The sequence below is a fragment of the Aspergillus foveolatus genome (genome assembly GCF_047715535.1).
Source record: "Aspergillus foveolatus strain CBS 279.81 unplaced genomic scaffold BDW70scaffold_35, whole genome shotgun sequence".
Classification (NCBI taxonomy): Eukaryota; Fungi; Ascomycota; class Eurotiomycetes; order Eurotiales; family Aspergillaceae; genus Aspergillus; species Aspergillus foveolatus.
Genome location: NW_027396099.1, coordinates 37,207 through 64,921, shown reverse-complemented (window position 1 = coordinate 64,921; position 27,715 = coordinate 37,207). Strand labels below are relative to the sequence as shown.

Below are 27,715 nucleotides of genomic sequence, written 5' to 3'. Positions count from 1 at the left end.
TACCAAACTCCAGTGACTAACCACCAATAGCTAAGGCTGCCGCAAACTAGGTATAGTACAAACATAGAGGATAAGACATGAGTGCGTTACCACTCCGCAACCACCTACCACAACACCACAAACAGAATCACAAGAACCATTCAAAAACTGTTCTAAACACGCCCTTCGCACCACTTTCGATAACATCTCCGTGGCAAGGAATCAGCCGGTTAAACTCCCATTGATCAATCCTCTTCATACTTTCCGAGAACGCATTCCTATCCCCTTTCGAAAGCACATACCACGCGAATCTCTTCTGCCAGGTCGCCGGCTGCGCCGTTGACAAGAGCGGCTGGATAATCTTCGTCCAGATTCCCGACGTCGCACTCTCTCCAGTTTTCGAGTACTGCTCGCGCGCAGGCAAATTAAACAGCAAGTCCGCTTCGATAAGGGTGCACGACGGCTTATGCAAGAATACGATTTCCTTCGACCCATGGCCGTAGACGTACTCGATATCAAACTCCTTGTTGAATTCTTCGGATATGGGCCATGTGTGTTCCTTGTTCAGGTTGGATTGTCGCAGGATGTACTTGATCGGGGTATCTTTGTACTCAGGTACGGATTGGCGCTTCTCCCATAGGCCCTCGGGGCCAATGATGTCTGCGTCGGGGAAGGCGTTTTTCCATGCCGTTAGGTGGATGTGGTGTTCAAGGTCGAGGGCTGCAATGTACTTGACTTGTCCGCCGAGGCCGGATATCGTTTCGCGAACCGCGGGAGTTAGGTTGACTGGGGAAAAGACAGCTATGGAGCCGGACGTCATCCGGACTGTTGTTTCATTAGTTAAGATGTAGATTGCTACTAGTGAGCACCGACCAACCCAGTGTCCCTCGTCCACCGAATTTGAAGCGTCCAAATCGCGCAAAGGGCAAGCTCATGGTTATGACATCCGAAGTGACGTTGCGAATCACCATGACCTCGTCCGGGTTCGAGGGAAAGAGTTGGGGAGTCATTATTGATGTTTACTCTGCACTCCTGTCGATGGGGTTTATCTCGAGGTCTGCTGTTGCGCGGGAAGCTGGGCTATTTTGTGAATCTCGCCGCTGGGGTCGAGTCTTTAACCTGACTAGAAGAAAGTCGCTGTTTGCCGATAAAGCGCCTCGGTTCAGGAGGGCGCGATCAGCACATGGCATAAATAATTCTCGTTTGAAATTGCATGTGGACAAATTGCATGGCACGATGTCTTGCAAGTTAGTAATCTTAGGAGATGACAATTCTCGGTCTGGAGTCTGGACCTCGATGTTAAGGTGCTTGGTGATCCGCTGACGTCAATGGCTTGGGCTGAAGACGGCACGACTCCAGATGTGCACGACTGATGGTGGCTCCACCGGTGGAGAACGGGCGACAAAAATAGCACAATATGCAAACTGAAATGATAAGTATGATCATGATTGAAGCCTAGTTGAGTTACAAGAATCGTTATAGCAAAAAAGTTTATTCCAACGAAAAGGGTATATCGTGTACGTCTACGGTACTGCGTCCAACGCCTTGACACCGAGAATCCTGAAGGAGTAGTCTGAAGGAGTAGAAAAGCCAAGCCTGCCACTCTAGCTATACCATCCTTGTGCTGTATCGTTCTCCTCTTCCTCACGATGGGGTATTATGCATTCTTTGATGTTATACGCATCGACCATATCCTTCCACGTATCGAAGTCGAGACTGAACACCGACTGGTGCTTCTGGACACCTTGTCTTTGCGCTTCGCTGGGAGCAAGAGGCTTCGTTGGATCTAGTGTTCAGTTAGATAATTGAGGTCCCTCGTTATAACAAGCAGATGGTATAAAAATCATACGCAAAGTTGGCAAGCCTCTGCTATCGGTTGAGATCCCGACTGTGCCGTCTCTGACCAGGAAGCTGAGATAGAACAGATTTTCCACCGATTGACCGAATGATTTGGGATTGATGCAGAAATTGGCTAGCGGCACGCCTGCATCGTCGGCGATATTATACTTCGCCATTATAGACTGCACTTCATCTTCTGTGGGGTCGCCTATTTGCTCCAGGGCTTCGTTAGCAAGCTTTTCGGCCTGGTCACGCGTTTTGCCCAACAGCTTGTTTATGCTAGTGCACATAGCAGTAAGATTAGTCGTTTCTCGTCTGTCCAAATCTTCCTCTCGGAGCTCTTGCGGCCGGACTGCCTGTGATGGGTCAATGCGCTCTCTCGCTCGTCGCTGCGCTATCTGGCGCGTGCGCTTTTGTACTGAGAGCGGTCCAAGCAAGAATCCCGAAACTGCGGGACGAGAACTGTGACGAAAACAAGCAGCACGCCCAAGCCAGTCCCAGTTCATTGCGTCTCCATCCTCATCGTCGCTGTCAATGTCTGCCTGGGTCCTACGTGGAGCACGGCGGCGTTGTGTGCTGGTGATTGATGCGTTCGGATCTTCTGGACCAGCGCGCATAAATGAAATGCACTTCGACACGAATTCGTCAACATCAATTCCCACGCCGCTCTCACCCAAGGCTAATGTCGCAGCCTTCTTGTATGACAAGTCCGCCGCGTTGACTAGAAGACGGGAGTCGATTGTCGCATCCGACGTTTGCTTGACATCCCGGAATATCTCATTCGCTTTGAGAAAGGTTTCTTTGATACCAGTATTTCCTGGCTGTAGATATTCATTCCTAGAATCTGCACGATCATTTATTAACAAATGCTGAGGTAGACAGCGGCAGGTTATTATTACCATTTAAATCCCGTGTGAGATCCCTCAGTCCCTTGCGCACCCGCCTCCTCTCAGCTGCATCCTGGTCTGGGTCGTAGTATTTCGTGCTGGCTTTCCGCTGTGCTTGTAATATTTGGGTTCCAGTTTCGACATTCGAGGCTCTATCCCCTAGGCGTTGCCTTTTCGCGCTTTGCCTCGAAGACGACATATTTTGGCCCTGAGTTCCGCGTTTCTTGCTGGAAGGAATATCTAAATTCTCTTTATCGGAGGGCGAACCTGGCGGCGGCGAAGGAGATGTTGGGCGGACTCGGGGGGTACGCGCCATACTCGCAAGGCTGATTTCTCTAACAAAGGGCGCGCGATTGCGCAGTTGTGTTATATCACAGTTTCGAGAAAAGAAAGAGTACTCAGAATCGTAGACACAAAGAGATACATAGCAGAGATGACCTCAAAGCATTATCCGCCGGCAATCTGGCCCACGAATTCGTCTTTCCTCAAATTGAAATTAATGGTTTGTCTGGACGCGTCCGAAATACACTGCACGTGACGTCGCCGGCCTCCCCCGCGTCATCTCCAAATTGGAGCTAGCTGGGCTCTCTTTATTGGCACAGGCATTGTCCACACGTCAACTTTCCCTAATCATGCCTTAAGCAGCCGGACAGTGATGTCCCCGGTCAAGGATGGAGGCCTTCACTTTTGCGGTTTCCGCCCAAGTGGATTTCCCAATCTATGTCAAGATGTATGCCTAAGGGAGGACGTAAAGAGCATGTGAAAGATCGCTACTAATAGGAAATACAGTGGTTCACTAGAAGGGAAACAGAAGCAGATCCCACTCTCAGTCCTTCTGAAGCAACCTGAGTTGCGACATATCGGCTCCGTGCAGAATCCCCTGTCCGATCTATTCGTGACTGCGCAATTATGGTCGGAGTCCAAGCCTTTGGGGGTGCCATTGCAGACTTCTTACAAAGCGTTCAAGACTGTTAGAGCCTGGAATGAATGGCTACAGTTACCAATCTCCATAAAAGATGCCCCTTTGAGATGTCAACTCGCTATTACGATCTGGGACCTGTCGCCGTTTGGTGGGGAGGGAGCTAACGGCCATCACATTCCATTCGGTGGGACGACGATACGGCTGTTTGACGACGATGGCAAATTGAAAACGGGAAAGCAAAAGTGCAAGGTGTACCGGCACAAGGCTGCAGACGGGTTCTCGGCGACAACGACGCCATCAACTCCATCGAAAAGGCGAAGGGGCAACAAACCAGATCCGCTAGGTCCCTCTCCGGAAGAGTTGGAGTTGGAGAGAGTAGAAGTTTTGATTAAAAAGCATGAGATGGAAGAAATTCCGCAGATTGACTGGATGGACCAGCTGGTTTTTCGTCAGCTGGAAAGGCTGAAGCTCAGCGCGGATAAAGCTGCGAGAAAACGTGCTCTTCTCATGGAGGCCAACAGGAACCGACGCCTGGAAGGTGAAAATGAGGAGGACGATGAAAAGCTTGAGGATGAGAACTTCACACTCTATGTTGAGTTTCCACGATTCGACCATCCCATTGTTTGGTCCGATCATGAATATCCGCCGCCCCCAATCTCATCATACCCTCAGAATGCGCCTGGAAATGCTACTGGCACCTTGAAAAGCCTTCCGGAGGTCCGCTTCGGGCCGGGAATTGAAGGGGCCGATGGCGAGGAGGTCATCAGAATTTATGACCCTGAGGTTGGCCAGACAGGCAATCCTTGCGAAGACAAACATCGAAGGCTCATTCGTAGCCATCGCACCGGCATCATGGACCGCGACCTTAAGCCTAACCCTAAGATACGTGACGACCTTAACATCATCATGTCTTATGAACCTACCCAAGACCTTACTGCCGAGGAGAAGGATCTTGTATGGCGGTTTAGATATTACTTAGCCCGAGAGAAAAAGGCCCTGACCAAGTTCGTCAAATCAGTCAACTGGCGAGATGTCGGTGAAGCGCACCAAGCTGTCGAAATTCTACCAAAATGGACGGAAATTGATGTCGATGATGCTCTAGAGCTCCTTGGTCCAACCTTTGACAATGCTGCGGTTCGTTCGTATGCTGTTGAGCGGCTCCGCAAGGCAGATGACGACGAGCTACTTTTGTATCTACTACAACTGGTGCAAGCGCTCAAGTACGAGGACAAAGCACATGAGGACGCGGATATAGCTGCGCACGACTCCTCCCTGGCCAATTTTCTCATCACTCGCGCAGCTAACAACTTTAAATTAGGCAGCTATTTACACTGGTACCTCATGGTTGAGTGCGATGATGCCGGTCCAGGGACACTATCCTCTCACCGTAGGCTGTTCGCCCGGGTGGAGTACTACTTTATGGCAGAGTTGGAACGGATGCACCCCGAACACAGAAAAACCTTGCTGCGCCAAGGTGAATTTGTCGCCGTGCTCTCGAAAATATCCAAGGATATTCGTTTCGCCCGGGAAAACCGTCCTATCAAAATCGAAAAACTGAAAAAGTACCTCAGAGATCCAAAGAACGATCTTCTCCAGTTTGACCCCCCGCTTCCCCTCCCTTTGGACCCAGACGTCATGGTTACAGGCTGCTTCCCGGAGGAATCCAATGTATTCAAATCATCATTGTCCCCTCTGCTCATCACCTTCAAGACGACTGAAGGTAGAAAGTATCCGATCTTATTCAAAGTCGGCGACGATCTTCGCCAAGATCAGCTCGTTATTCAAATTATCATTCTAATGGACCGCCTCCTTCAGAAGGAAAACTTAGACCTAAAACTCACCCCATACCGCATCCTAGCCACCAACGCCACAGCAGGTGCAATGCAGTTTATCCCGTCAACCTCTCTATCCGCCGTCTCCGCCAAGTACAAAACAGTACTTGCCTACCTCAAAGCCAATAATCCAGATGAAAACGAGCCACTCGGCGTCCGCAAGGAAACTATGGACACGTACATCAAATCCTGCGCCGGCTACTGCGTGATCACATACCTCCTCGGCGTCGGTGACAGGCATCTCGAGAATCTTCTCCTTGCACCAGACGGACACTTCTTCCACGCAGATTTTGGCTTCATTCTCGGCCGTGACCCCAAGCCATTTGCGCCTATGATGAAACTCTGCAAGGAGATGGTTGAGGGCATGGGCGGGACTTCTTCCCCGCTTTACCTCCAGTTTAAGCAGTATTGCTTTACAGCATATACGACGCTACGCAAGTCAGCAAACCTTATCCTCAATTTGTTCAGCTTGATGGTAGACGCCAATATCCCAGACATCCGTGTAGAGCCTGATAAGGCCGTGCTGAAAGTGAAAGAGAGGTTCCATCTTGAAATGACTGAAGAGGAAGCCATCCGTCACTTTGAGCAGCTTATTGGGGACAGCGCGAACGCCATCTTTGGTGTGGTTATTGACCGTCTTCATGATTTTGTCCAAGGATGGAGAGCGTAACCTCTCAAAATCCTGTTTATAATATCTTTCATATATGTTGATAGAGGGGAATATCTCAGTACATTTGCCAAAGGATACCCCAATTGTGCCAGTATCAATTATATAGATCTCTCCGAGTCCCATGACAACTTCATGGAATACGATCGTACTGAAGGAAGCTTTCTAGGGCTACGCGATAAGGGAGCGGTCAGCAAGGCTGATTACACCGCCCTGAGCCTCTGGCAGAATATGTCAGAAACATCGCATTTCTTCCGCAATCAAGACGCAATTCTGCGATCGACATGCGGTCAATAACGGCCGGCTTATCTCAACCTCGTTAGGGACTAATCAATAATGGCGGCTTCTTTTGTGCCGCGTCAGGCGTTCCCCAATCATGCATCTATCCCACGGTCCTACTTCCTTGGTCACCACCGCGCTGGACTAAACAAAATGCGAAATATGCTATCTTCAATTGACTATGTGATTGAGTGCAGAGACACCCGCGTCCCTTTCACATCAGTGAATCCCATGTTTGAGGAAGCACTGGGGAAGACCAGACGGCTGATCGTATACACGAAGAGAGACCTTGGGTCTGAAGCGGGTTCGCGGGAGCAGAAGAGTGTAAGTGAGGCGCATCAAAGAATGGCTCTATGCTAATACTATTTCAACACATAGCTCGAAAAGCAAATCCGGAGCTTTAACCGCAGTACACCCGTTTTCTTCGTCAGTCCACATCATCTAGACCCCCGATCAAAGTCTCGAACAAATAACCGCCCGGATGTGAACACGATCCTAACGCATCTGCGCGAAGACGCCCAAGGGCCCGACAGGCTCGTTGGCTGTCGTGTTATGGTTGTCGGGATGCCGAACGTCGGGAAATCAACATTAATCAATAACCTGCGCAATCGCGGCGTGGGAAAGGCGAAAGCCGTGCACACGGGAGACCAACCGGGCATCACGCGGAAAATCGGAACGCCTGTAAAAATCATAGAGCGAGATAATGGCGCCCATGTTTACGTGTTGGATACACCCGGCGTGTTTATGCCCTATGTGCCTGACGCAGAGAATATGTTGAAGCTGGCCCTTTGCGGCTGTGTTAAAGATTCGGTAATCTCTCCGGTCACATTAGCGGACTACTTGCTCTACCATATTAACCTGCACGATCCCACTGTATATCAGCGCTGGTCTTTACCGACGAATGAGGTTCACCCGCTTTTGGATAGTTTTGCCCGCAATACGGGTTTGCTTGCCAAGGGTGGTATACCAAATATGGACCTTGCTGCTTTACATTTCATCCAAAAGTGGCGCGGTGGCGGGCTCGGTAGGTTCATATTAGACGACCTGCAGGAAGAGCGGCGTCGTCGGGAGTCGAGCGATGAGGATAAAGCCAGTATCAGTATAACGCAGGCCCTGAAAGCAGAGAAATCAGCGAGGCGACAGCAGGCAACAGACCCCTCATTTAGACAAAAATAGCATCTATGTACATAATTTATACCCCGCTAGCAGCATATACAATATAAGATGAAGCCGGCGAAAGGCGTACAGCCTTAGTCAACAAGTGTGAATTCAAGATGCACCGAGTTACGCCGTAAAACAAACGAAATACCAAGCTTAGAGATAAGATGCAAATGAGAACCTTATGAAATCTTCTCCAAAAGCCGCCTTCTCCTCCTATCCACAAGCTCCTCTTGCACCTCCTCCAGCGTTGGCAGTCGCCATTCAATGCCATCCCCAGCGTCCCCAGGCAATGGTTCCCATCCATCCTCAACATCCTCCTCGTCCTCGCCCTTCTTCCGTAACTTCTCCACGGCCGCTTTCTCCCTTTGCATCTCATAAGCGAGCAGCGTACCATCCTCCTCATCAAGCCCATAACCGAAGTAGTTCGCATCAACCTTCTTTGTCGCAATATCCCCACCCCGCCCAACAGTCTTACCATCATCATCCTCCTCCTCGGCCGGGCCCCTCCCCCGTCTCGCTGCAGCCTCAAGCATCTCCTTAACGCCAGGTAACTCCCTCGCACGGCCAAAATACCTATAACCCTTCCCACCACCAGGTATCTCACGACCCTCATCATCATATACCCTCCCTGAACCGCGCATATAGTTCGGTCCGCCCATGTTTCGGATCTGCATTTCCCACGCCCATTTCTCGCGCATGAGTTTGTTGATTTCATCGTTCAGGTCGCGGATCTGGTGGTCTGATAGGCTGGGTTCTTGGATCCGAGAGACCTTGCGCGAGATCTCTTTGAGGACTTGTCCGCGCCATTTTTCGCATGCCGGGATCGAGTCAACGGAGGTGATGGCTTTGGGGCGCCGCGTACGGCCAATATCAATGATTCCTAGGTCCGCGGCTTGCTGGGCGCGGAAGCGGAAGAGCATGGACTGGGCTTTTTCACTGTTGCGGGCCTACGTCCAGTCGTTAGCTTTTTTGGTTCTTTTTCGTGTGTTCTTCATGGAGCGCTCGGGAGCCGACGGGACCAGCAATCAGTATCGTATTGTAAGTAACGACTTACCATTTTGGGAGGGCGTGCAAGGAGCCGCTATTGATATTGGAATCCTTGCCTGGAGAGTGTTGAGGGAGGCCGACTGTTCTGCCCAAGCGAGTGAACTTGATCTAAGCTCGGGTGGGTCAACGACTTCACAAGCGAGCGCTTGTTTTAGCCGCGCGTCTACGTCTGTCGTAAAGGAGGAACAGTACTTCAAGCTCTATAGACACCGGCAGCATCAAACAAACCTGAGGCAGTTCTTAGGTAGATGCTCATGACGGAAGTTACCCATTGGATTAGCTGTGAGATCTACAGGCTTGGACACCCTAGGTTGCACATTGGGCTGCGCAGGACCCCATACGCTTAATATCATGCGGTGAGAATATATAATTGAAGGAAACATAAGAATTATTTCTAGTACACGCCTGAGTCTTCCAACACATTCCTCCGGCTCATAAACAATATCGTCATGGAGATCCAAAACGCGTATACACATAGTACGAAAAAAAAGAAACAAGATCAAAACACGCTCCGTCCCCAATACATCATAACATGCAGGATGGCCATGAAATTACACTCGTAAAGTTTCATACAGGAGCTGCGCAAGCTCCCTTCGCAAACGAAAACAATTCTGAACAAGCGGCCTTCGCTCAAAGAAATCCTTTGGTGTTGCTAGGCATCCGGTGCAGGTCACCAGTGGTGTAAGCACCGCTGCCTTTCCGGCTTCCGGCATCACTGAAGGCGACATGGCTCCTTGCGATGGCACTACCTCCGCGTTCGACTCGGAGGGCTTTCCACCCGTTTAGCTCACGCTCCAACCTCAACGACTTTTCGCGCTCTTCACGCAGCTCTCGCTCTGCGCGACGCGCTTGAAGTTGCGAATCCGACTCGCTCTGTTGGAGTTCGTCGATGTTCTTCAAAAGGCGTTCAACCTTCTCACGACCCCTGTTAACCTCCTCTTCGAGCTGTGCGTTCATCTTTTCGCGCCGTTCTATTTGAGATTGCAAGTCCTTGACAGTTCGATCAACATTCCGCAAAGACCGTTGTTCTGAGTTATTCTTTGCTTCTTGTTCTTCCAGATGAGTTTCCAGCTAAAAGGCGTGTTAGATATTTAATCCTCTGGGACTGGCATTAGTCGCTTGCTTACCTCTTTGATTCGCTTGTGGAGAAATCTTATATCTTGGCTACCAGAGGAGTAGCTTTTTGTTTCCAAGTCAACACACCGTAACTGTGCCTCTTTCAGCTGTTTCTCCAAGGCAGCCTTGTCCTTGAAGAGCTGTGCGGTTGCCTCCCTCTCGGCAGTAACTTCTTTCTGCATCTCAGTCGCAAGAGCTTCAGCCCTCCTCATCTTGCCGACGGCTGCGAGAGAAAGATCTTCCTGTTGAGCTAGCTTCGCCTTAAGCTCTAACAATTCACGATCCATGCTAGCAGCGTTGCGCATGGAAGGGCTTTCACCCTTGGCCAGGTCCTCCAAGCGCTCTCCAGCTTCTGTTAACCGTGCTTCTAGCATTTTCTTCTCTTTGTGCAACATATCACGCTCTGCAGTTACATCGTCGATAGAAGTTCTCAGGCTCCTGACTTGTGATAAGAGAGAAACCACTCGGGCCTGGGCATCATTGTGAGCATTGACTGCTTCATCACGAGAAGTAGTCACATCTTGAAGCATGACTTCCATCCGTGACTTCTCCTTGGCCCAGGTTGAACTGTTCAGGACCTCATTGTCCCATTTGCTGCGAAGATCTTCAAGTTCTTCTCGGAGGCGGGAGGCCTCTGTTCGGCCATTGAGAACCTTCTCACGTTCCATCTCGAGCTCGTTATTGAGCGTGGTTATCTCTCTTTGGTATTTTTGTCTCGTCTGCTCCATTGATGTCTCCTTGTCCTCGATATCAATGGCTCGCTGATTCCTGTAGTCCTCGAGTTCATTTTGCAAACGTTGCTTGGCCTGGAGCGCACCTTGCAGCTCCGCCGCTTGGTCCTCCATTCTGGCCTCAAGAGATTGCGTCTGCCGCTGTAGATCATCAATAATGGCCTCCATCTCTTTGCGCTCAGCCATGATCTGGGCGCAATTATCCTCAGTCTCCTTAGCCTGTGTCTTGGCAAATTGCTCCGCACGAGAAGCCTTGAGAAGCGTAATCTCTGCTTGCTCAAGTTTGCTGAAATATTCATCAGCACGACTCTTGTATAGGCTCAGGCTCGCGGCAAGATCGGCGGACTTGGAGGTTTCGGCGTCGAGACGGATTTGCAGATCAGAAAATTCCTGCAGTAGCTGGTTTCTGCTCAGAGCATCCTGCTCCCTAGCCGCCTGCAGTTCCTGGGCCTCTGAGCATGCATCGCGAAGCTCAACTTCGAGCGCTGCTTTTGCGCGCTTTAGTTTTTCGAACTGCGCTTTGGCATCGGCAATTTCGGCAACCGTTTCATTGTGAACCCGGAGTAAAGACCTTCTGGACTGCTCCTGAGAGTTGATCAAGTCGTACAGCTCTTCATGGGATTTAGCTTGAACATCCCGTAGTGACAGCTCCCCAGAGTGTATGCTTTTCTCAAGGGCCGATACTTTCTTGGAAGAATCGTCGAGCTGCTCATGTAGACGACCATTTTCTCGCTCCAGAAGTTGCATGCGTCTGATTGAGGGACTCTCATCCTGCCATATATCTTTGGGAGGAACAGATCGAGCGAGTTGATCCTGCAAATGCTTGTTCTGCATCTCGCTCATCTGAAGCTTGTTCTGAAGTTCCTCAATCTCAGCCGCAAGGTCCATGCGCTTCTGGTAGCCAACAGTGTCCACAGTTCTGTCTGACCGAGCGGAGTCATTTGAGTTGTCATTGATGTTTAGTCGTCGATTGGGCGTCGTCGGCGCTCCAAACTTCTTCGCAATTGCAGTTTCAGAGTTCTTCCGAAGATGGTTAGGGGTGCGATTATGAGCGACCTCGTTCTGATCAATTTCTTCCAACAATGCACGTTTGGACGAGGAGTAACGGGCGTCGAGTTCTTTCATTTCCTCCCCATGCCGACGGCGCATTTCTGCGAGTTGAGCTTCAGCTCGGTTATATTTTTCCTCGGAAACTTGCAGTTGGCTTTGCAAGGTCTCTACCAGCTGAGCTAAGTCGACCTTCTTGGACAGGTCTGGTTGAATCTTATCCCAAGAATCAGCCGAAGGATCAGCTTCTGGCTCCACGATCTTATGGAACAGCATGAGCTGGCGGTGCAGGTCGTCGATTTCTTTATTTGAAGAATCCAATGAGCTCTGCAGCTTTCGCGTGTTCGCTTGTGCCTGAGTTCTGAGTTGCCTCTCGGTCTCCAAGTTTCTGTTCGCTTCAGCCAGCTGAATAGATGCTGTTGACGCAGCCTTCTCTGCATTGCGGCTAGCTTTGTGCTCTCTATTGACTTCGTGATTTAGATCCTCCACACTCAAAGCAAGCTTCTCTTTTTGCTTCTCCAACGACGTTATGGAGAGTTGTTGATCTCCTAGCTGCCTGGAGAGAGCCTTATTTTCTTCCTCAAGTTTTGCCTTTTCCTTCTGTAGGGTTGCGACACGTAAGCGTTGGCTTTCGCTTGCTTTTGAGTTAGATCTAGCAATGTCAAGGTTCTTCTGCTGGATTTTAGTCAAGAGGGCACGATTGTCGTTTTCGGATGCTGTCAACCGGCCTTTGAGAGTGACTAGCTCCCTTTCCAAGCGTTCCTTATGCTGATCATGACGGATACGGAAGCTTTCAGACTCAGCAATGGCGTTCATGAGTTGTTGTTCACGTGCTGCTAGGCGCGACCTCTCCGCTTCGACCTCCTCTAAGCGGTGCTGTGTATTGTCAAGCTCTTTCCTGATACTTTCCAGGCGCTGAGTGGTCTGTTTCACAAGGGCCTGCTCCATCTCAGCCTCAGCTCTCAGCCGAGCATCTTCAGCGGCAGTAAATCGATCCCGAAGCTTGATCAATTCTTGCTGAAGCTCTTTTCGCGACTGCTCAGCAGCGACCCGAGCCTCCGTAGCCCGTCGAAGACTATCTTGTTGGATATACATTTCCTTCTCAATGGTGATTTTCGCCTCGTTCAATGATTCAAACTTGTCTTTTAGCTCTGCGAGCTTGTGCTCCGCGAGCATCTGTACGTCATCCCTCGACTGGCGCTCCCTACTGAGATCAGCCTGTGCCTGGAATAGTTGATTCTTCAGGTCCTGGATCTGCTGCTCGAGAAGTTTGCGGCTCTCTCCAGCTTCGGCATCCTCGGATATCTTCGCCTGCAGAAGCTTCTGAACGTCGGCAGCTTCGCGCTCGAGTTGGATCTTTTCTGATACCATAGCATCGACTTGAGCCTGAAGCTCACGGAGCTTATTTTGCATGTTATCATGCCGTGTGGAAAGATTAGACTTCTCAACGTCTAATTGCTTCTTCTCCTCGGCATGCTTTTTTGCATCGTTGCGCAAAACTGTGAGCTCGCTTTCTTTGCGCCGGAGCATTTCTTCATAACTGGTAGATGTCTTTGAGAGATCAGAGATTTGCTGCCGAATTGTGCGGTTCTCATCAAGAAGATCCTTGACTTCTTTCTTCGATCGGTCCAACTCCTTTGATGTTTTTGCCAGCTTCACATCCAGATCTTGGTCGGTTTTCAGCAGTTTTGCCTCCAGATCCTGCAGTTTCCGCTCCTTCAGACTGAGATGGCTTTGGAGCATTTTGACCTCTTGTCCAAGCTCCGTCATATGGTTTTCCGTCTCTGAGGCACTGCTCTGTGCCTCAAGCAGCTTCTGCTCTAGATCCTCCAAATTCTGCTGCATCTCCTTCCTCTCGGCCTCTAGGCGCTGGATAATCTCTCCCGCCTGCTCGAGTTGTGTTTTTCGCAGGTCGAGCTCTTCGTCCGTCTTCTTCTTTGCGAGTATTAGTTCGTCTAGTTGATCTTCAAGTTTTTCTTGGTCGGCAATAGCGCCTGCTAGTTTCTCGCTGAGCTCTACCTCGCGATCTTGCAGCCTTTTGAAGATCTCTTCTTTGTCAAGGGCCAATGCACGTTCGCTCTCCAGGGTCTGCTGGATTCGTTGTATCTCTATCTCCGCTCGCCGTCTCTCTTCCTCGACTTTCTGGCGTTCGGATTGATCCTGCTTCATTTTCGTTTCGAGTTGTTTAATCTTTTCATCTCTTCTCTTCACTTCGTGAGCAGTACGTGTCTCCCCAAGAAGCGGTTTCATTCTCGAGAACAAACGCCACCAGGGGTTGGCCTTCATCTCCAAATAGGCTCGGAAGTTGTGCTGGATGATATGGGTTGCTTCTGCACGATACAGCCTTTTGTTTGAGATTCTGCGCTGAACAAACCCCCTCGCTACAGACTGGAATCGTGTCATGATTGTACGGATGAGCTCATCACGTTTTTCCTCCAACTCTGCGAGGACACCAGCTCGGAAAAACACTTTGGTGCGGCCGACTCTAAACCAAGCTTTATCTAGAGCCAGCTTCTGCAGCATTATCCGGGCAGCAGACTGCCCATCCATATAGCTTCTGGGCATATCCCGGCAAAGAACCTCATACCGTTGGCGGAATTCATTAAAGGACAATCGATTGGGGAACCCGGTGCGCGCAATCCTAATACCTTCCAGGACACCATTGCAGCGTAATTGATCAAGAACCAAGGGGGCATTCAACATCTTCGGGCGTTTTTTGTGGTTCGGTATAATGCACCGAACAAAATGAGGGTGAGTTGAATGAAGCTGATTCATCAGACTTGACAACTGTTCCTTATGTCTCTGGGCCACTGTGCGAAACAAGCCTTTCTTCACGCGACTTCTGGGATGGTCGACCTCATCTGCGTTTCCACAGTCTGAAAAGAGAGCTGCAATATGATTATCTTGCGAGGATGCGAGCAGTCTGGTTATGTTATCGTTTAAGGGGTCTTTATTCTTTTCCAACCAACCGTCAGTGGAATACTCCACCTCGGCTGCATAGTGGGTGAGAATAAAGCCTTGTCGGAGGCGAGAGGCGCGATACTTGGTGGACTTGGTGTCCCATAGCGAATGAAGCTTCTCGGTGAACGATTTGTCGGTAGCTTTGGGCATGACGCAGTCCTCATCCAGGCAAGAAAAAATACCAATGGGGTTTGTAACTTCGATGAGGTCGATTGTTGGCTGCAAATCTTTGCCAAAGTCGATGAACTGCCATTCAATTTGTTCCCGCGCGTATTCCTCCTGCTCCAAGACAAACATGTGGTGGTTGAAGAACTGCTGCAGCTTTTCATTTGTGTAGTTGATGCAGAGTTGTTCAAAGCTGTTGTTTTGAAAGATCTCAAAACCAGCGATATCAAGTACACCGATGAAGTAGCTATCTTCACCCGTGACAGTGTTTCGTTCCAGTCGGCTGTTGATGCGGTTGACAAGGTCACCAAAACCTCTTTCGTAGATACCCTTTGCTAAAGCGTCGAGTGCCAGCCGAACCTGCTCCGGAGTCTGTACCTTTTCTACCCACTCGCGGCCTGCCTTTACCTTGGGATGTAGTAAGCCCTTGACAAAGGGCTCAGTCTCAATTCCCAGAAGCCGGCATGCTTTATGAACACTATCAAGGGCATCTCGACCAAGGGCGGCTTGATCAGCCCGTAGACTTTCTTTCACGATGGTAATGTTTCCTAGATGGAGGACAGCTGCGACAGTGCGAAGGATGCACATTTGGTCCTCTTCCGAAAAATTCATGATATGGAAAGCCTCAAGCAACGAGTCCCATTCTTTTTCGTCAGAAACTCCAGCAATTGTATCGTTCCCTTCTCTGGTGTAAGCGAAGTCCTCGATCTGTAAGTTCGAGAGAAGCAGCTTTTGCCTTAGTGTAGGCTCGGCACCCCTGAGTAGTTGGTAAAAGATGTGGTAGTTTCTCTCCTGCAAATTGGGTTTCACCACGCGGGACTTCTCCAAAAGATACCAATCGATCGAAGCACCAGAAATCTGCCCTGATCGAGAAAACTCAATTCGGATGAACTTGCCGAACCGAGAGGAGTTGTTGTTTCTGACAGTCTGTGAATTACCAAATGCCTCGAGGATCGGGTTCGCCCTCAAGATCTGCTGCGAAAGGGTATTCATCTGCTTGCCTCCTGAGCGAGAGTACATATTATCTGATGTTGCAACGGCTGCAAGGTACTGGATAACCTTTTTGGTGTTTTCTGTCTTGCCTGCCCCAGACTCTCCTCTGTGCGGGCGTCAGAATTCGCATTTATACGGATGCGTCGCAAAGACTCACGTCACAAGGATACTCTGATTCTCGCCCTCTTCCACAAGATTCCTAAACGCTTCATCGGCCATGGCGAAAATATGCGGCCGAGTCTCCTCGCGGCTTTGTCCCTTGTACATATTGATGTACTCATTGGAATAGATAGGCAGGGGACAATAAGGGTTGACTGTCACCAAAAACAGTCCTGAGTAGGTCTAGTAACGTATTGTCAATCAGGCTCTGGCAACAAGCACAATAAAGGTAGCCGCCTTACATATATCAAATCCGCCTGGTATCGAGTGTGGAGGTTATGCACCACGGACGCCTCGTTCAAATGTGTAAGCTCAGCCATATCATCCGCTTTGTCGAACTTTGCCGGATTGACTCTGTCAACTTGGTCGACGTCCACTTCCCGTTGCTTGCAGATTGTAAGTATGCGGATGACCTTAGTACCGGTTGATCATACCTGCCCATCATCCGTCTGTACCAGTAATCGGCCTCCATCTTGCTCTTCTAAAACTAACCCTTTGACAAAGGCCTTTTCGGGATCACGTAACCAGACGTATTTATTTCCCGAGAAGTCATTGTCCCCTTCTTGTCCACGAATCTGGTCAGCGCCACGGCGGAGATCCTCTGATTTGATGAAGTCCGGCGCAAATGTACCGGATGTGACATCGTTTCTCAGAGAATTCGACCTCTGGCGGTTCGCATTCCGGGCGAATGGTGCTAGCGAGGTGTGAGATATAGAGGAAGAGTTCCGAATGTGACTTTTTGGTTCTTCAAACTTCCCGGCAGATGCGAGCACAGCTGATTTTGGGCGCGCTTTCGTTTGTGGGCTTGGGGTTGGGGAGGGTGAAGGCGATGCGCGGCTGAAGGGATTGGCACGCTTCGGCGAACCATTAATCTGAGAGGGGAGCATTATTGCTGTGGGTATCGTTGACAGCTCATTATCTGCATCAAAAGACTGAAGCGAGGACAATAGACAAATGTAGAGAATAAGAGGCTCAACGGAATGTGTTGTGAGATCCGCTCAGCGCAGCATACAAATCACGGAAGGCACGAGGTGCAGGGAATCAGAATGTTGACAAGAGATGGGGTTCGACGTAAGGTAGAGAGCTGACGCAGGTGCACAGGGCATCAAGACTTCAAGACGATCATGGGTCATAGCAAACCTGGCTCAGTTGTTGGCCGAAATGCATCCAAGCAGTGGCGCCCTCCCCACCGTTGGCCCGGTTTGTGTTTGTTTACATCTGGTTCCGCCGCCCTGGAGCTGTTTGATGCCTCGATAGTCAGGCATAAGTATCCATCGATCACGCTAGGCCCGATCTGATCATCTGTGCACGCATCACGTGTTGTGCGGCACGAAACTCGATCCGAGCATTTTTGATGCTCTCAAGTTCCAGGTCAGCGGTGCATCTGCTCTGTTCACTTTTATCTCCGCTCTTTTATCCCCTATTGTTGATATCGTGCTCTGACCTTTATATTGATGAGACCTGCTTAGTGCGTATACGTTTATTGATTTTAAACAGCGATCGCAGGAGCGTTGGATGTCGAGCCTTTACTTGACGCGCCGTGTCACCAGTACATGAATTCCAGTAGTGTGCTATGTCTAAAGACGTTCGGAACTTAATCGATCTACTACAAATATACTCACCACCAGCTGGCCGCTACACATAGACTCAAAAGCGCGCTAATTTTTACCATGTCGGGTCAACCGATGCCTCCAGCGCCTCCCTACTGGGGAGCCAACTACACGCAGCAATGGACCCCTCAACCGGCCCCTTCATCAGGATCCATGCCTCATGATCTTCAATTCAATCCAGATCCGTCATTTGATCCACAGCAATATCGCAATATTCATAATTTCTATGCGAATTCGAACCTCTCGGGATTAGGAGGCGCAAGCGCAACTGGTACTTTCCCGCCGCCTCCGTTCGCTTTCCCCAGCACTTTCCCTCCTGCACCGAGCGCCCCTCCATTCGCAACTATGCCGAATGTGGGCTATCCTTTGATGCCGTTATCGTCAGTACATTCACAAATGCGTCCCAACCAGCCGTCAACGAACGACATGGACAATTCGGCAAGAAAGACACCGGGTCAGCACCCTACGTCGACTACAAAATCAAATCAGGATTTGGACCGAGAAGAAGGCGAATTGACGGACATCGAAGGTCCTGCAACGACTGAGCAGCAGCCTCACTCACAAAAAAATGCGCGACGTCCACGCGGCCATGTTTCAGACAGTCAGCCAACTCGCAGAGCCGGTAGCGAAGGGGACAACAGGCCGCCGATTGGGCAGTCTCAGTCCACAAGATCAAACGGGCTTCACGCTCAAGATGAGCGTTCCGCCGTCATCTCTACCGGCTGCGAGTTGCTTTCAGACCTTGAGGAAGGCGAGGCTTCACCCGAACGTCGCGCCTCTAGTAGAGCTAGCGGATCCCGTAATTCCACCCCTGCTGGTCAGGCAGCTGACTTTAGTTACTAACATCTCTTAGCTTATAACCCCCCAATGCCGACAAACGCCATATCTCCGCCGATGTCAAAATTATCACCAGATGTTCTGAAAACAAATAGTAAAGAAGTCGGCACTGTGGAGCGATCAGTCTCCGCTTCTAGCTCAAAAAGTTCTCCTGAATCGGCTGTCTCGGTCGCTCAACTTCGGGTGCAAGCACAGGGCGCCCTACTCAGTTTAGCACCGCACAGTATCCGTTATACTGAGCTTGTGGGCGAAGGCATCAACCCAACTATACTAAAGCAGCTTTATGAAGAGGTTGGAATCAAAGTCCCGATTACGCCACCAGACGATGCTCGCACTCGATCTAGTTCCAAGGAAACAGCTGATGCAAGGACTGACCAATCGGCCGCCAACGGACAAGCAAAGCAACCAGCCAAGCAGAATGAACCTCAACAAACTGCTGCACCAACAGCTACTCCCAGTGAGCCCAGCTCCGTTCCACCACAAACTGCCCCGGCACGCACAACAAAACCTATGGAGCGGAAAGAGGTCATCGCGAGAATGCTGGCTGCCAAAGCCGCTAAAAGCTCTCCAGCCTCTGCGCCACCAACAGATGCCGCACAAACAGCAGGGCCTGTTCAAAGCACGCTTGCGACAGTAGAGAAATCTACATTATCCACCCCTTCGCAAGATCAATCAGCAAACGAGAAAGAGACGCGTTTGAGAGAAAAGAACAAGGCGCAGACTGAACTCGCGAGGCAACGTATCGAACTGCTGAAGAAGCAGGGGCTCATCAGAAATCTTCAAAAATCACAAATAAATGTAGACAAGGAACAGAGAAATGCCCACGAGTCGCCGCAGCCGCAACCTTCCACTATCAAACAACACCCTTTACCTGAACGCCCTCCACTCCCCGAATCTGCCTCTCTTGACCACATTCCGGGTTTATTCATGATGGATCAAGCTCCGCCGACAAACGGTGCACATACTACTGTTCAAGACCCAGTCTCCGATTCGGCAGCTCACCCCCGCTCTAGCCAACGTAAACGCCCTCGAGCGTCGGACTTTGATGACGATCCGATTCCGGTGCCTAAGAAAGCGTTCACCAACGGCACGAATCACCAGATTCCTCCTGAGCGACTTATTATTGACATAAGTGACGATGAATTCTATGACGATGACGAGGGTAGCATGGACGTTGAAACATCGACGGGCCTTTCAAAAGGTTCTGGCCCACCGGTTGTTGAGGGATTACCACGAGCATATCCACCACCGGCTGGAAACCTCCCACATCGCCCGGCCACATCTCAGAGCTACAGCTCTTCCGCAGTCTCTACTCCGGGTAATCATAAAAGCAACGAACAGGATGATCTTAGGAAAAAGGATCTTGAGATTCAGGCTATGCACCGGAGGATCGCCGAACTCGAGCAAAGGAAGAAGGCAAAGCTAGCCAGCCGTACCCAATCCCCTCGTGCTTCAGACTTGTCTTCCCCCGATATTGTTGGCACGCCCGCCGCACCTGCCCCATCATCGTTCCCAACCCTGCCGAGTGCCACGGATAAAAAAGCGGAAGACCTTTTAGCGGCCATGAACGCTGATGGACTCAGACAAATGAAATCCAAGATTCTACGCATGCAGGAGATTGAGGCAGGTGTTCCTTCCCTGGATGCTGTAATTCGCAAGACTGAGATGAAACTTGCCGATGCACGGAGGGAAGTGGAAGAGCTATCGTCAGAACTAGCGAAAGGGGAAGAAGGCCGACAGCAGCTTATCGAAGAGCTCAACGCTCTAAAGTTGGAGGTTGCTGGCTTGTCGCTTGACCACGTCAATTCGGCACTGAGTACCATCGAAGCAAAGAAAGATTTGCCTGACGAAGCTGTCCAAGGTATGCTTTGGAGATTATCAATTCCTGAATTTCAGCAGTCAATTACAGCGACTCACCATAACTACGTTATAGCTCCCACTTCTGAGAACGAGGTGGCCGACAACCTTGCCACAGCCGTTCCCGAGGTACCTGAGGCTGATGCATCAACTAATAAAAATACTGCGCCGCCCTCGCATACCGACCCTACTGCCAAAAACTCTCCACCTGTGAAAGATCGGCCAATTGCCCCTAACACCGTGGAAGATGCCCCGAACCTGAACGCAACCGCCGAAGAGCTAACAGATACTTCCATGTCCGACTCTAGCTCCTCAATGGACGAGTCTTCGGCTGATTCGAGCAGCGAGTCTGGTTCATTGAACGAGGAAATGCCTGATGCGCCAGAACCCAACACAAACCCGATTGCACCTGTGGATGAGTTAAATACTATCTCTCCAGGACCTTCGATTGAACCGGAAAGGTTACAAGCAAAGGAGGAACCTCTCCCAGGAGACCAGGCCTCCAATCTCCAGACCTCAACCAACAAAGACCTAGGTGTAAACTCTGAGAATCTTGCTTCTCGAGAATCTCCTGTCTCAGAAGCATATGAGCCCCCAGAACCTGAAGAATCTGCTAATGCTTCTGATTCGAATTACTCACCAGCTCCCAGCCCTGGTTTCCACAGCCCTGCCCCGAACATGGAAGTCCCTGGGCCTTCAGAGGATCAATCTAAAGAAGCTGGTGAGCCACTAACTAAGAAAGTCCAGGAACTGGATTTTCAGCAACCAAGCCAACATTCTCAGATTGGCCCTCTGGATGTGCGATAAACCTCAGTTCCTACCAGGAGTTGTGGACGCTGACTTGTACACAGAATTCGCGACGCCCCGAAGACTCGCACCGTAAACTCACACCTTATTTTAGCCCGCTCAAGCTATTCAGGGCTTATCGATACCATCCCAACTACAATGACGAAGTGTCCGGCGGTTATCGTTCCCTAACCTATAGCCACAACATTGATCCTTTGAAACACCTCTGTCCCTTTGAAACTTCAGGGGGCGTCTGCAACGACCGTTCCTGCGAATTCCAACATTTTCGGAACATGGCTCTTAGCGGTGCGTCGATGTTTGAACAACCATTTGCACAACTCCTGGCAGAACAGAAAGCTCGCACCTATGAACTCCCAACCCACCTCGCCCCCGGGCCAATATTCCCTTCTCTCTGCCTCGTCCCTCTCGCTTCTGCTGTTTGATTGTTCCCTTTGTTGTTCGCGCATTTGGTCTTTTTTCTATCGTGCGGATGCTGACGCACAGATTTATTAACTTCGACAGATGACAAAATTCTCATCCAAATGGGATCCCTGCGGGAGGGCAAAACTGCAGAAGAATCTGACAAGTACGTCGCCGGACTGAAAGAGGCCATTAACGACATGCGGCGTGACAAGGTGAAAGATTTCAACACCGTGGCCGCAGAGATTGTTGCATACCGTAGACGCTTCCTTCAAGACCCTACTCGGGTCTTGGCGCTGTAACAACACCAGTCGCACAACCACCCACTTACTTTATGAGGGGCTCCTCAGTATTCAACCAGGTGAGCTGCGACGACGGCATCAGCACTGACAGAAGACTGTCTTTGCAGATGTCGCCGGCCCTCGCATTACTCTGCTTGAGGGAGATTGCCCATATATTCATAAGCATACCGCAATATCTCACCCTTCTTCGGACGCTATCCCTCGTTTCTTGTTTCTTTCCCCTGTCGTTTTTTATCGATCATCTATTGCAGTTTGGCATACAACAAGCGAGCGCGGAGTTGGGGAGGTTCCGGGTTTTATTTTCTCGTTTCCCATACTGGGACGTAGGCGAATCACCCGCCTTAGCAGCAGAAAAAGACCGCCAAGTGGAAGAAGATAAAAACAAGATGATACATGAACAAGGTCTTTCAAGGCTGGGTCGAGCAGCATTGGTCTGCACACATCTCGTTCCCAAAGCATGGATTTAACTGGGATTGCACAGCAAGAGGCTTCCAGCCTCCACGGGATACGCACATAATCAGCTTTAGTGATTAATATATGCCATTTTTCTTTTGAACTTGCTTGCCTATGTCGTAGAGTATCTTTTAAGTCTCCTTGGGGCCCATGAGCCATGGCAATCAGCGCCTGATTAACCCAGCCAGCTACTGGAACTGTTGCCTAGGCTTGTTTGAACAATGTTGGTCTTGATCATTCATCGGATGTCGCTTGTCGAGCCACTATCGCCACGTGCATTCGTTTTTTCTGTATGCATATATCCTCCATACGCTTTCCGTGCTCGGGGGATGAAAGGAAAGGCCAAAAGCACTCTTAGATGTAAAGGACAGGGTTGACCATGACGAGGATGTTTTACTCTACAAAGGGGCAAGAAAGCCTGAAATAAACTTGGTCAAGGTGCAGTTGCATGATGTACCTGGAATTCCTTGGGGTGGTAGGGCGATAGCACCATTGTCCACCTATCTGAGCAGGACATTTCTATAATCAGTGAACAACTCTCATCAAATTACATGCCTTAATACTGTAATAAGATCCTGTGGCCCCTCTCTGCAACTCCAGTACAAACAAAGTATCAGGCCACAGCCCCGAACAATCCTTCTTCACAGCCGGGTTATAGTCAATGAATCGATCCGCAGAAATTCCACACGACGGCTATTCTTAACCTTGTAAACGTGTCACAGTCGGTTAGCATCGCGCTCGTTGAGAATGGTGTGGTAAATCCCGTCGTAGTTGGAACGTTGCTAGGAGTTGCAGTGGCATTGTTTTTATCGTAGACGGTGCACTGGCACTAGAGCCAGGGGTACTTATCCTTAATGATCTGCCTCAGTGTCCTTTCATGATGGAAGCAGAAGTAGGCAAATACCTTCATCTTGGCGGCCACGCAGTATATGCGACCTTGCCAACATGCAAGGATTGCGTTCTGTAGACTAGGGTTCCACTTCTCCAAATTGTCCACGCTGAATGAGTAGAACCTCGCCATGAACAAACAATCATTTGCCAGTACCTTTGTGTCTTCATCTCCGGTATCATGTAACCAGTGTAGGCTCGCATTTGGCAGCTAACCAGGTTCCAGGAGCTGTGGGCTGGGAATGTACTCTGGAACGATATTTGTTCTGTACTCGAGCTTGCGCTCGGTGCGGTCGAGGGTGAGACGGTACGTGTTGAGGTGCGAGATCACCGTAGCACGTTGATAGGAGCTTGGGCCAGTGCAGCTGCCAATGAGTCAGACTGGCACTGCTGATGAACGGAAATGCACTTGGATATATATGCCTCAGGAACTACCCGTAGCTGGAGTAGGTACTACCTCTCCTACCGCCAGTATACAATAGCTCTCGTCTGGAATGAGGTTAGCAACCATCACCGATGGGTTAAGGAAAAGAAAGTCATCAGGCGAGATGGATGGAGAGGCATTGATCATTATTTGCTGCCGGTATCGTCTTGCTTGACTCGATACTAATTGAGACGAGGATTTGTCCCGTTGGCCATGTTGCTCGGCTGCGCGCTAGAGAGCATTCCTTCAGTTTCTGCCTAGGCAGTAATACCCAATTAGAGATACTTCAAAAGGCGAAGGAGTTGTACTCGTCGAGGTACCACGGTGTTCACCAGATGGACATTTTTCCAGTGTTGGCCTATTGCCACTCACGACGTCGATCTCTACTGTACCCTGAGGATTTGACCCTTCAACGTATCAAGATTGAGATGACAAGAGTATATATCGTCAACGGCATAAAGAGTCAATCGTCGAATGGCATCACTCAGTAGTAGATTAAGTTCGTGTAATCGGTACAGTATATCGTTCTGCCTTCCCCCCTCTGAGGATACAAGCGGTAAAATACTGTATCATAATAACTTCTAAAAGGTGGACTGCCCCATTCAAGACCCAATGAAACGTTAGATCTTCTTTCACCCCGTCAAATATTCCAGCTCCCTTTCTAAGATGCCAGCCTCCCTTGAACTTCCTGATTTACACCCTGAACTGGCCGACGAGATTCTTGCTCTTGCCTTTGGCGCCGTACCTGATTATGGACAACAGTGCAAGGGGCGATCAACGTCGAAGGTCTCAGCCGCTTGCTGCTCGTGAACCGCAAATGGCACTACGCATTGTGCCCGGGTCTATTCACACTGGACATGTAATGGAGCGCGGCACAGTTACAACGGAATATGGAAATTCATCCGCACGGTTATCACGAACCCTGATCTTGCAGCGACAGTACAGTCAATCAACATCGGTAACTGGGGAGGTCCTCCTACATACTATATCAGGAGAAACCATGAGCTCCAGGACCGGGATAGGCGGCTGCGATTCTCACCGAACGACAAAATAATAGCTGAGATGGCAATTCAGCGTGCAGAATTGACGGACAAGCTTAGGTCTCAAATCCTGGAAGCCATCTTCGCTAACGACGAGCGAGACCGACGGCCTTTGGTGGCGCTCCTTCTGGCCAGCCTCCCGCGTGTGTCGACGATATATGCACATATCCCGGCGTTGGATCCATTTTTAGGGGGGTTCTGCAGGCAGCACTGGATCAGCAACAAACCTGCGCCCATTCAACCTTGCTCTCCAGCCTGAGAGAGTTGCATGTTCTCAGCGAAGTCCCTAGCTATGTTATGTATAACCGCAAGCCATGGGACGAGGATATCTTGGAGCCTTCATTGCGGTTGCATGATATATGGCCGCTTTTGTATCTCAAGGGCCTGAGCAAACTCCGTCTGTATAACCTAAACCCGGATGGCCTAGGGTCCCTCTTACAAGAAACACTTCAGGGCGACAAAAAGTGTCCAGACAATGGGAAAACAAACCAATGTTATATCCAGCACCTTCACATTGCCACAAGGGTCAAATCACCGTGCAGAACGGAAGACGTGACCGCGTTGCTCACTCTCCCATTGGCCCTGAGGAGCCTCTCCTTCTCCTGGGATGATGACAAGGCTAAGAAGAGAATCAACGGAAAGAACCGCAAGATCTGGCAGATATCCAGCAACGAGGTCTGGACCGCTATCTCTAGACTGCGTGACACTGTATCTGATCCCCGAGTTGGTTTAATAGCACCTACAACATCAGGCAATAAAAGCAAATTCAGGAAACTCCCTCCCCCCTTCTTTCCTTAGAGATATGGACTTGCGTTGAGTTTATGTCCCCTCTGCGGTTCTTCTTCTCTTTTAATAGATTAACCCTGGCGCTTAGTTTGTTTAACAAGACTATTATGCTCTAGGATCTTCAGACTGGCCAAGACCTGCAGACCCTTATGGGCTATACTGGCTGGTTTAATTTAAAGTAGTGGCCATCCTTTCTAATGGTTTAACCCTGGCCTCAGGATTTGCTAGAGATGCCATAGGGGGCTATCCTATTCAATCCTTTACAGAGGCAGTATGAACCAAGTCAAACTACTCTTGATCTCCAAGTAACTCTATCAAATAGCTGGGTTCCCATGCTTGGCTTCACACGACAGGCGAGAAAATGATGTGCCTTCGACCTGAGGAAATATAACTCGGGATAAGGTAGGTACCGAGGAGTCGTCAGGACATCCCTCAGTCCAGTGCTGCCTTGGTCCACCTTGTCAGCATAAAGACAGCAATGTGCGGACTATTGAGGTGAAAATATTCGTGTCGATTTTGGTTATTGGGCCGAGGTCTGCTGCGGAAAATTGTATTGGAGGTCTTACTATCCTAGCTATGATCTGATATTTTGATAACTTTCGAGGCTTCAGAAAATAGTCTTCATTAGGCGATAGAAATGACCACTTATACAGTCAGATAAGACTTGTCATATAGGCAATGTGATATGCAGACAGGCTCTACAGGTTGGTGCTGGATGCTGATTTATAAGGAGAGGCCTCCGCTGGTGGATATACCACTACCACTACAGGGCCAGACTAAATGGAACCATAAGCTGCGGACTAAAAACTTTCACCAAGAAGCTGGAAAAGTCCAAAGATTGATAGCCTGCAATGACCGCATCCGGGTTCCACAGACTCGCTTTGGTGAGGATGACCCTGGAAGAACAGTGTCAGCCAGTATATTAATCAGAACTCGGCTCCTGGGTTAGCCCTTTTCTTGAGAAGGGCAACAAACAGGGTTAATACGGGGTCAGGTGCTGAATCGACGTCGCCTGACGCCTTTTCCCGGCTGGAGTGACAGGTATCCCATGGCGAGCAGACCTATTTGCAAGAATCAAGCTGCGAAGAACCCAGCGCAGGGTCTGCTTTGCTTCAATTCACGGCCCAAGTATCTGAGTGAAGCGCCCCCATGGACGGTAGAGGCTGAATGATGCTCTGCCTCAAGCGGATGGCGACGATTCCAATATTCAACGACGAGACCCCCTTGCAGGGCGAGGCGAGGCTGAATGGCCGTCCTGCCAAAGAGATGTTTTGGTAAGGGAGCTGATGCCATAATTTTTGTTGCTTATGCGTTGATGCGCCCGCCAATGAAACCCGCCATGCTCTCAAGATTTGCGTGTACCGGTGCAAATGGGCTACAAATGGGAATTTTATAAGCGAGCAAACCTCCCGCTTATACAGTTGATAATAAGCATACTTCTTTTTGTCTCTGCAAGATAATTCGTCAAACCTGGAACAATGTGGTTTTCCTCCACCTAGTCTGGCATCATTACCGTTATGCGTCCTCTTCCTTGCAACAGTGGATTTTTTCCTAATAAAGAACGATGAAAAACAATCAGCATCTGTCCAAAAGTGATGAATTCCTAGATCTATGCCAGGCGTTGTCACCTCTGCTGCTGGAGTTGTCAGAGGACACTCTTAATGACACTCGGGGTGAGATCGTCAATGGTTCACCATCCCAGCAGGAATGGATCCGCCTAAAGAGAGACGAGCAGGCGGAAAGTGAAAGCTTGGACGAGCTTATGTGCATGGTCGGGCTAGAGGCTGCTAAAGCTGCTTTTCTCCAAACACGGGCTAGAGTGCAGATGGCTCAAAAGCAGGGCAAGACGCTTTCTCGCGAGGATTTGGATATACGCATCATCGGCAATAGTGGAACCGGTATGCGGTCGCCTCTGGAATAGGGTACTATGTTACTAACAGACATAGGCAAATCAACAGTTGCACTACTGTACAACCGTTTTTTACAAGAACTAGGTGTTTCTGGCACCGCCTATACTTATCAAATGGATCAAACAGTCAAGGAGAAGATACAGCTTGAGCTTCCTGACTACACAGAGGGCGAGCTCCTGAGAATACTGGGCGCCATTATCGAGAAGACGAAGTGGAAGATCCAGGGTGGGAGTAATGGGAGATATCTGCGGATGCTAGTGCACATTTGCAGGAGCACGCGCAGAAAGGGATTCCGCAACGTGCACGCCCTAAAGAAGCATGGCAAAAGGCGCTGCACAGGCAGGCAGAGCGACTGCAGATGGAGCAAGGTAAGGGAACCTGGCCGGATTGCCTGCTGCCCACCAAGGCTGACCTGGTCGGGCATAGGGCCCACCGTTGCAGCCTTGCATGGGCCAGGCTGCAGAATATGATCGGCCTGGAAACTGTCAGGGGATCGGTTGGGTTCCTTTTCTTTCGCATATCACATAGTTTCGGCCGTATCAGCCGTGGAATGGTTCCGCTGTACTCTACGCTGAATCGTGTCTTCCTCGGGCCGCCTGGAACAGGCAAGACTACTG

At 50.0% G+C, this 27,715-nt stretch overlaps 6 protein-coding genes across 6 annotated transcripts; 3 read left to right on the top strand and 3 right to left on the bottom strand.

Annotated features, from left to right (window-relative positions):
- Positions 1-127: 127 nt before the first annotated feature.
- Positions 128-3,021, bottom strand: BDW70DRAFT_151325 (Nse4 C-terminal-domain-containing protein; the record flags this gene model as incomplete). The annotated part of the gene is made up of 5 exons (XM_073739280.1): positions 128-804; positions 1,010-1,011; positions 1,594-1,765; positions 1,829-2,662; positions 2,718-3,021. The coding sequence occupies 5 exons, from the start codon at positions 3,019-3,021 to the stop codon at positions 128-130; spliced, it is 1,989 nt and encodes a 662-aa protein (XP_073594574.1).
- A 355-nt stretch (positions 3,022-3,376) lies between these two features.
- Positions 3,377-6,129, top strand: BDW70DRAFT_151324 (phosphatidylinositol 3-kinase VPS34; the record flags this gene model as incomplete). Its single annotated transcript, XM_073739279.1, has 2 exons — positions 3,377-3,435; positions 3,495-6,129. 2 exons carry the CDS (start codon positions 3,377-3,379, stop codon positions 6,127-6,129), a joined length of 2,694 nt encoding a protein of 897 aa, XP_073594573.1.
- Positions 6,130-6,415: 286 nt separating this feature from the next.
- On the top strand, positions 6,416-7,663 carry BDW70DRAFT_75583 (putative GTPase MTG1). The gene is made up of 2 exons (XM_073744775.1): positions 6,416-6,729; positions 6,784-7,663. The coding sequence occupies exons 1-2, from the start codon at positions 6,463-6,465 to the stop codon at positions 7,579-7,581; spliced, it is 1,065 nt and encodes a 354-aa protein (XP_073594572.1). The 5' UTR covers positions 6,416-6,462; the 3' UTR covers positions 7,582-7,663.
- On the bottom strand, positions 7,595-8,695 carry BDW70DRAFT_75580 (pre-mRNA-splicing factor ISY1). The gene is made up of 2 exons (XM_073744774.1): positions 8,621-8,695; positions 7,595-8,513 (listed from the first exon to the last, which is right to left on the bottom strand). Exons 1-2 carry the CDS (start codon positions 8,621-8,623, stop codon positions 7,746-7,748), a joined length of 771 nt encoding a protein of 256 aa, XP_073594571.1. The 5' UTR covers positions 8,624-8,695; the 3' UTR covers positions 7,595-7,745.
- A 322-nt stretch (positions 8,696-9,017) lies between these two features.
- On the bottom strand, positions 9,018-10,316 carry BDW70DRAFT_139057 (type II myosin). The gene is made up of 2 exons (XM_073737328.1): positions 9,741-10,316; positions 9,018-9,684 (listed from the first exon to the last, which is right to left on the bottom strand). The coding sequence occupies exons 1-2, from the start codon at positions 10,266-10,268 to the stop codon at positions 9,244-9,246; spliced, it is 969 nt and encodes a 322-aa protein (XP_073594570.1). The 5' UTR covers positions 10,269-10,316; the 3' UTR covers positions 9,018-9,243.
- A 6,847-nt stretch (positions 10,317-17,163) lies between these two features.
- BDW70DRAFT_75527 (uncharacterized protein) lies at positions 17,164-21,713 on the top strand. Its single transcript, XM_073744773.1, has 5 exons — positions 17,164-18,194; positions 18,249-20,093; positions 20,166-20,887; positions 20,941-21,181; positions 21,398-21,713. Exons 1-5 carry the CDS (start codon positions 17,456-17,458, stop codon positions 21,595-21,597), a joined length of 3,747 nt encoding a protein of 1,248 aa, XP_073594569.1. The 5' UTR covers positions 17,164-17,455; the 3' UTR covers positions 21,598-21,713.
- The last annotated feature ends 6,002 nt before the right edge of the window (positions 21,714-27,715 follow it).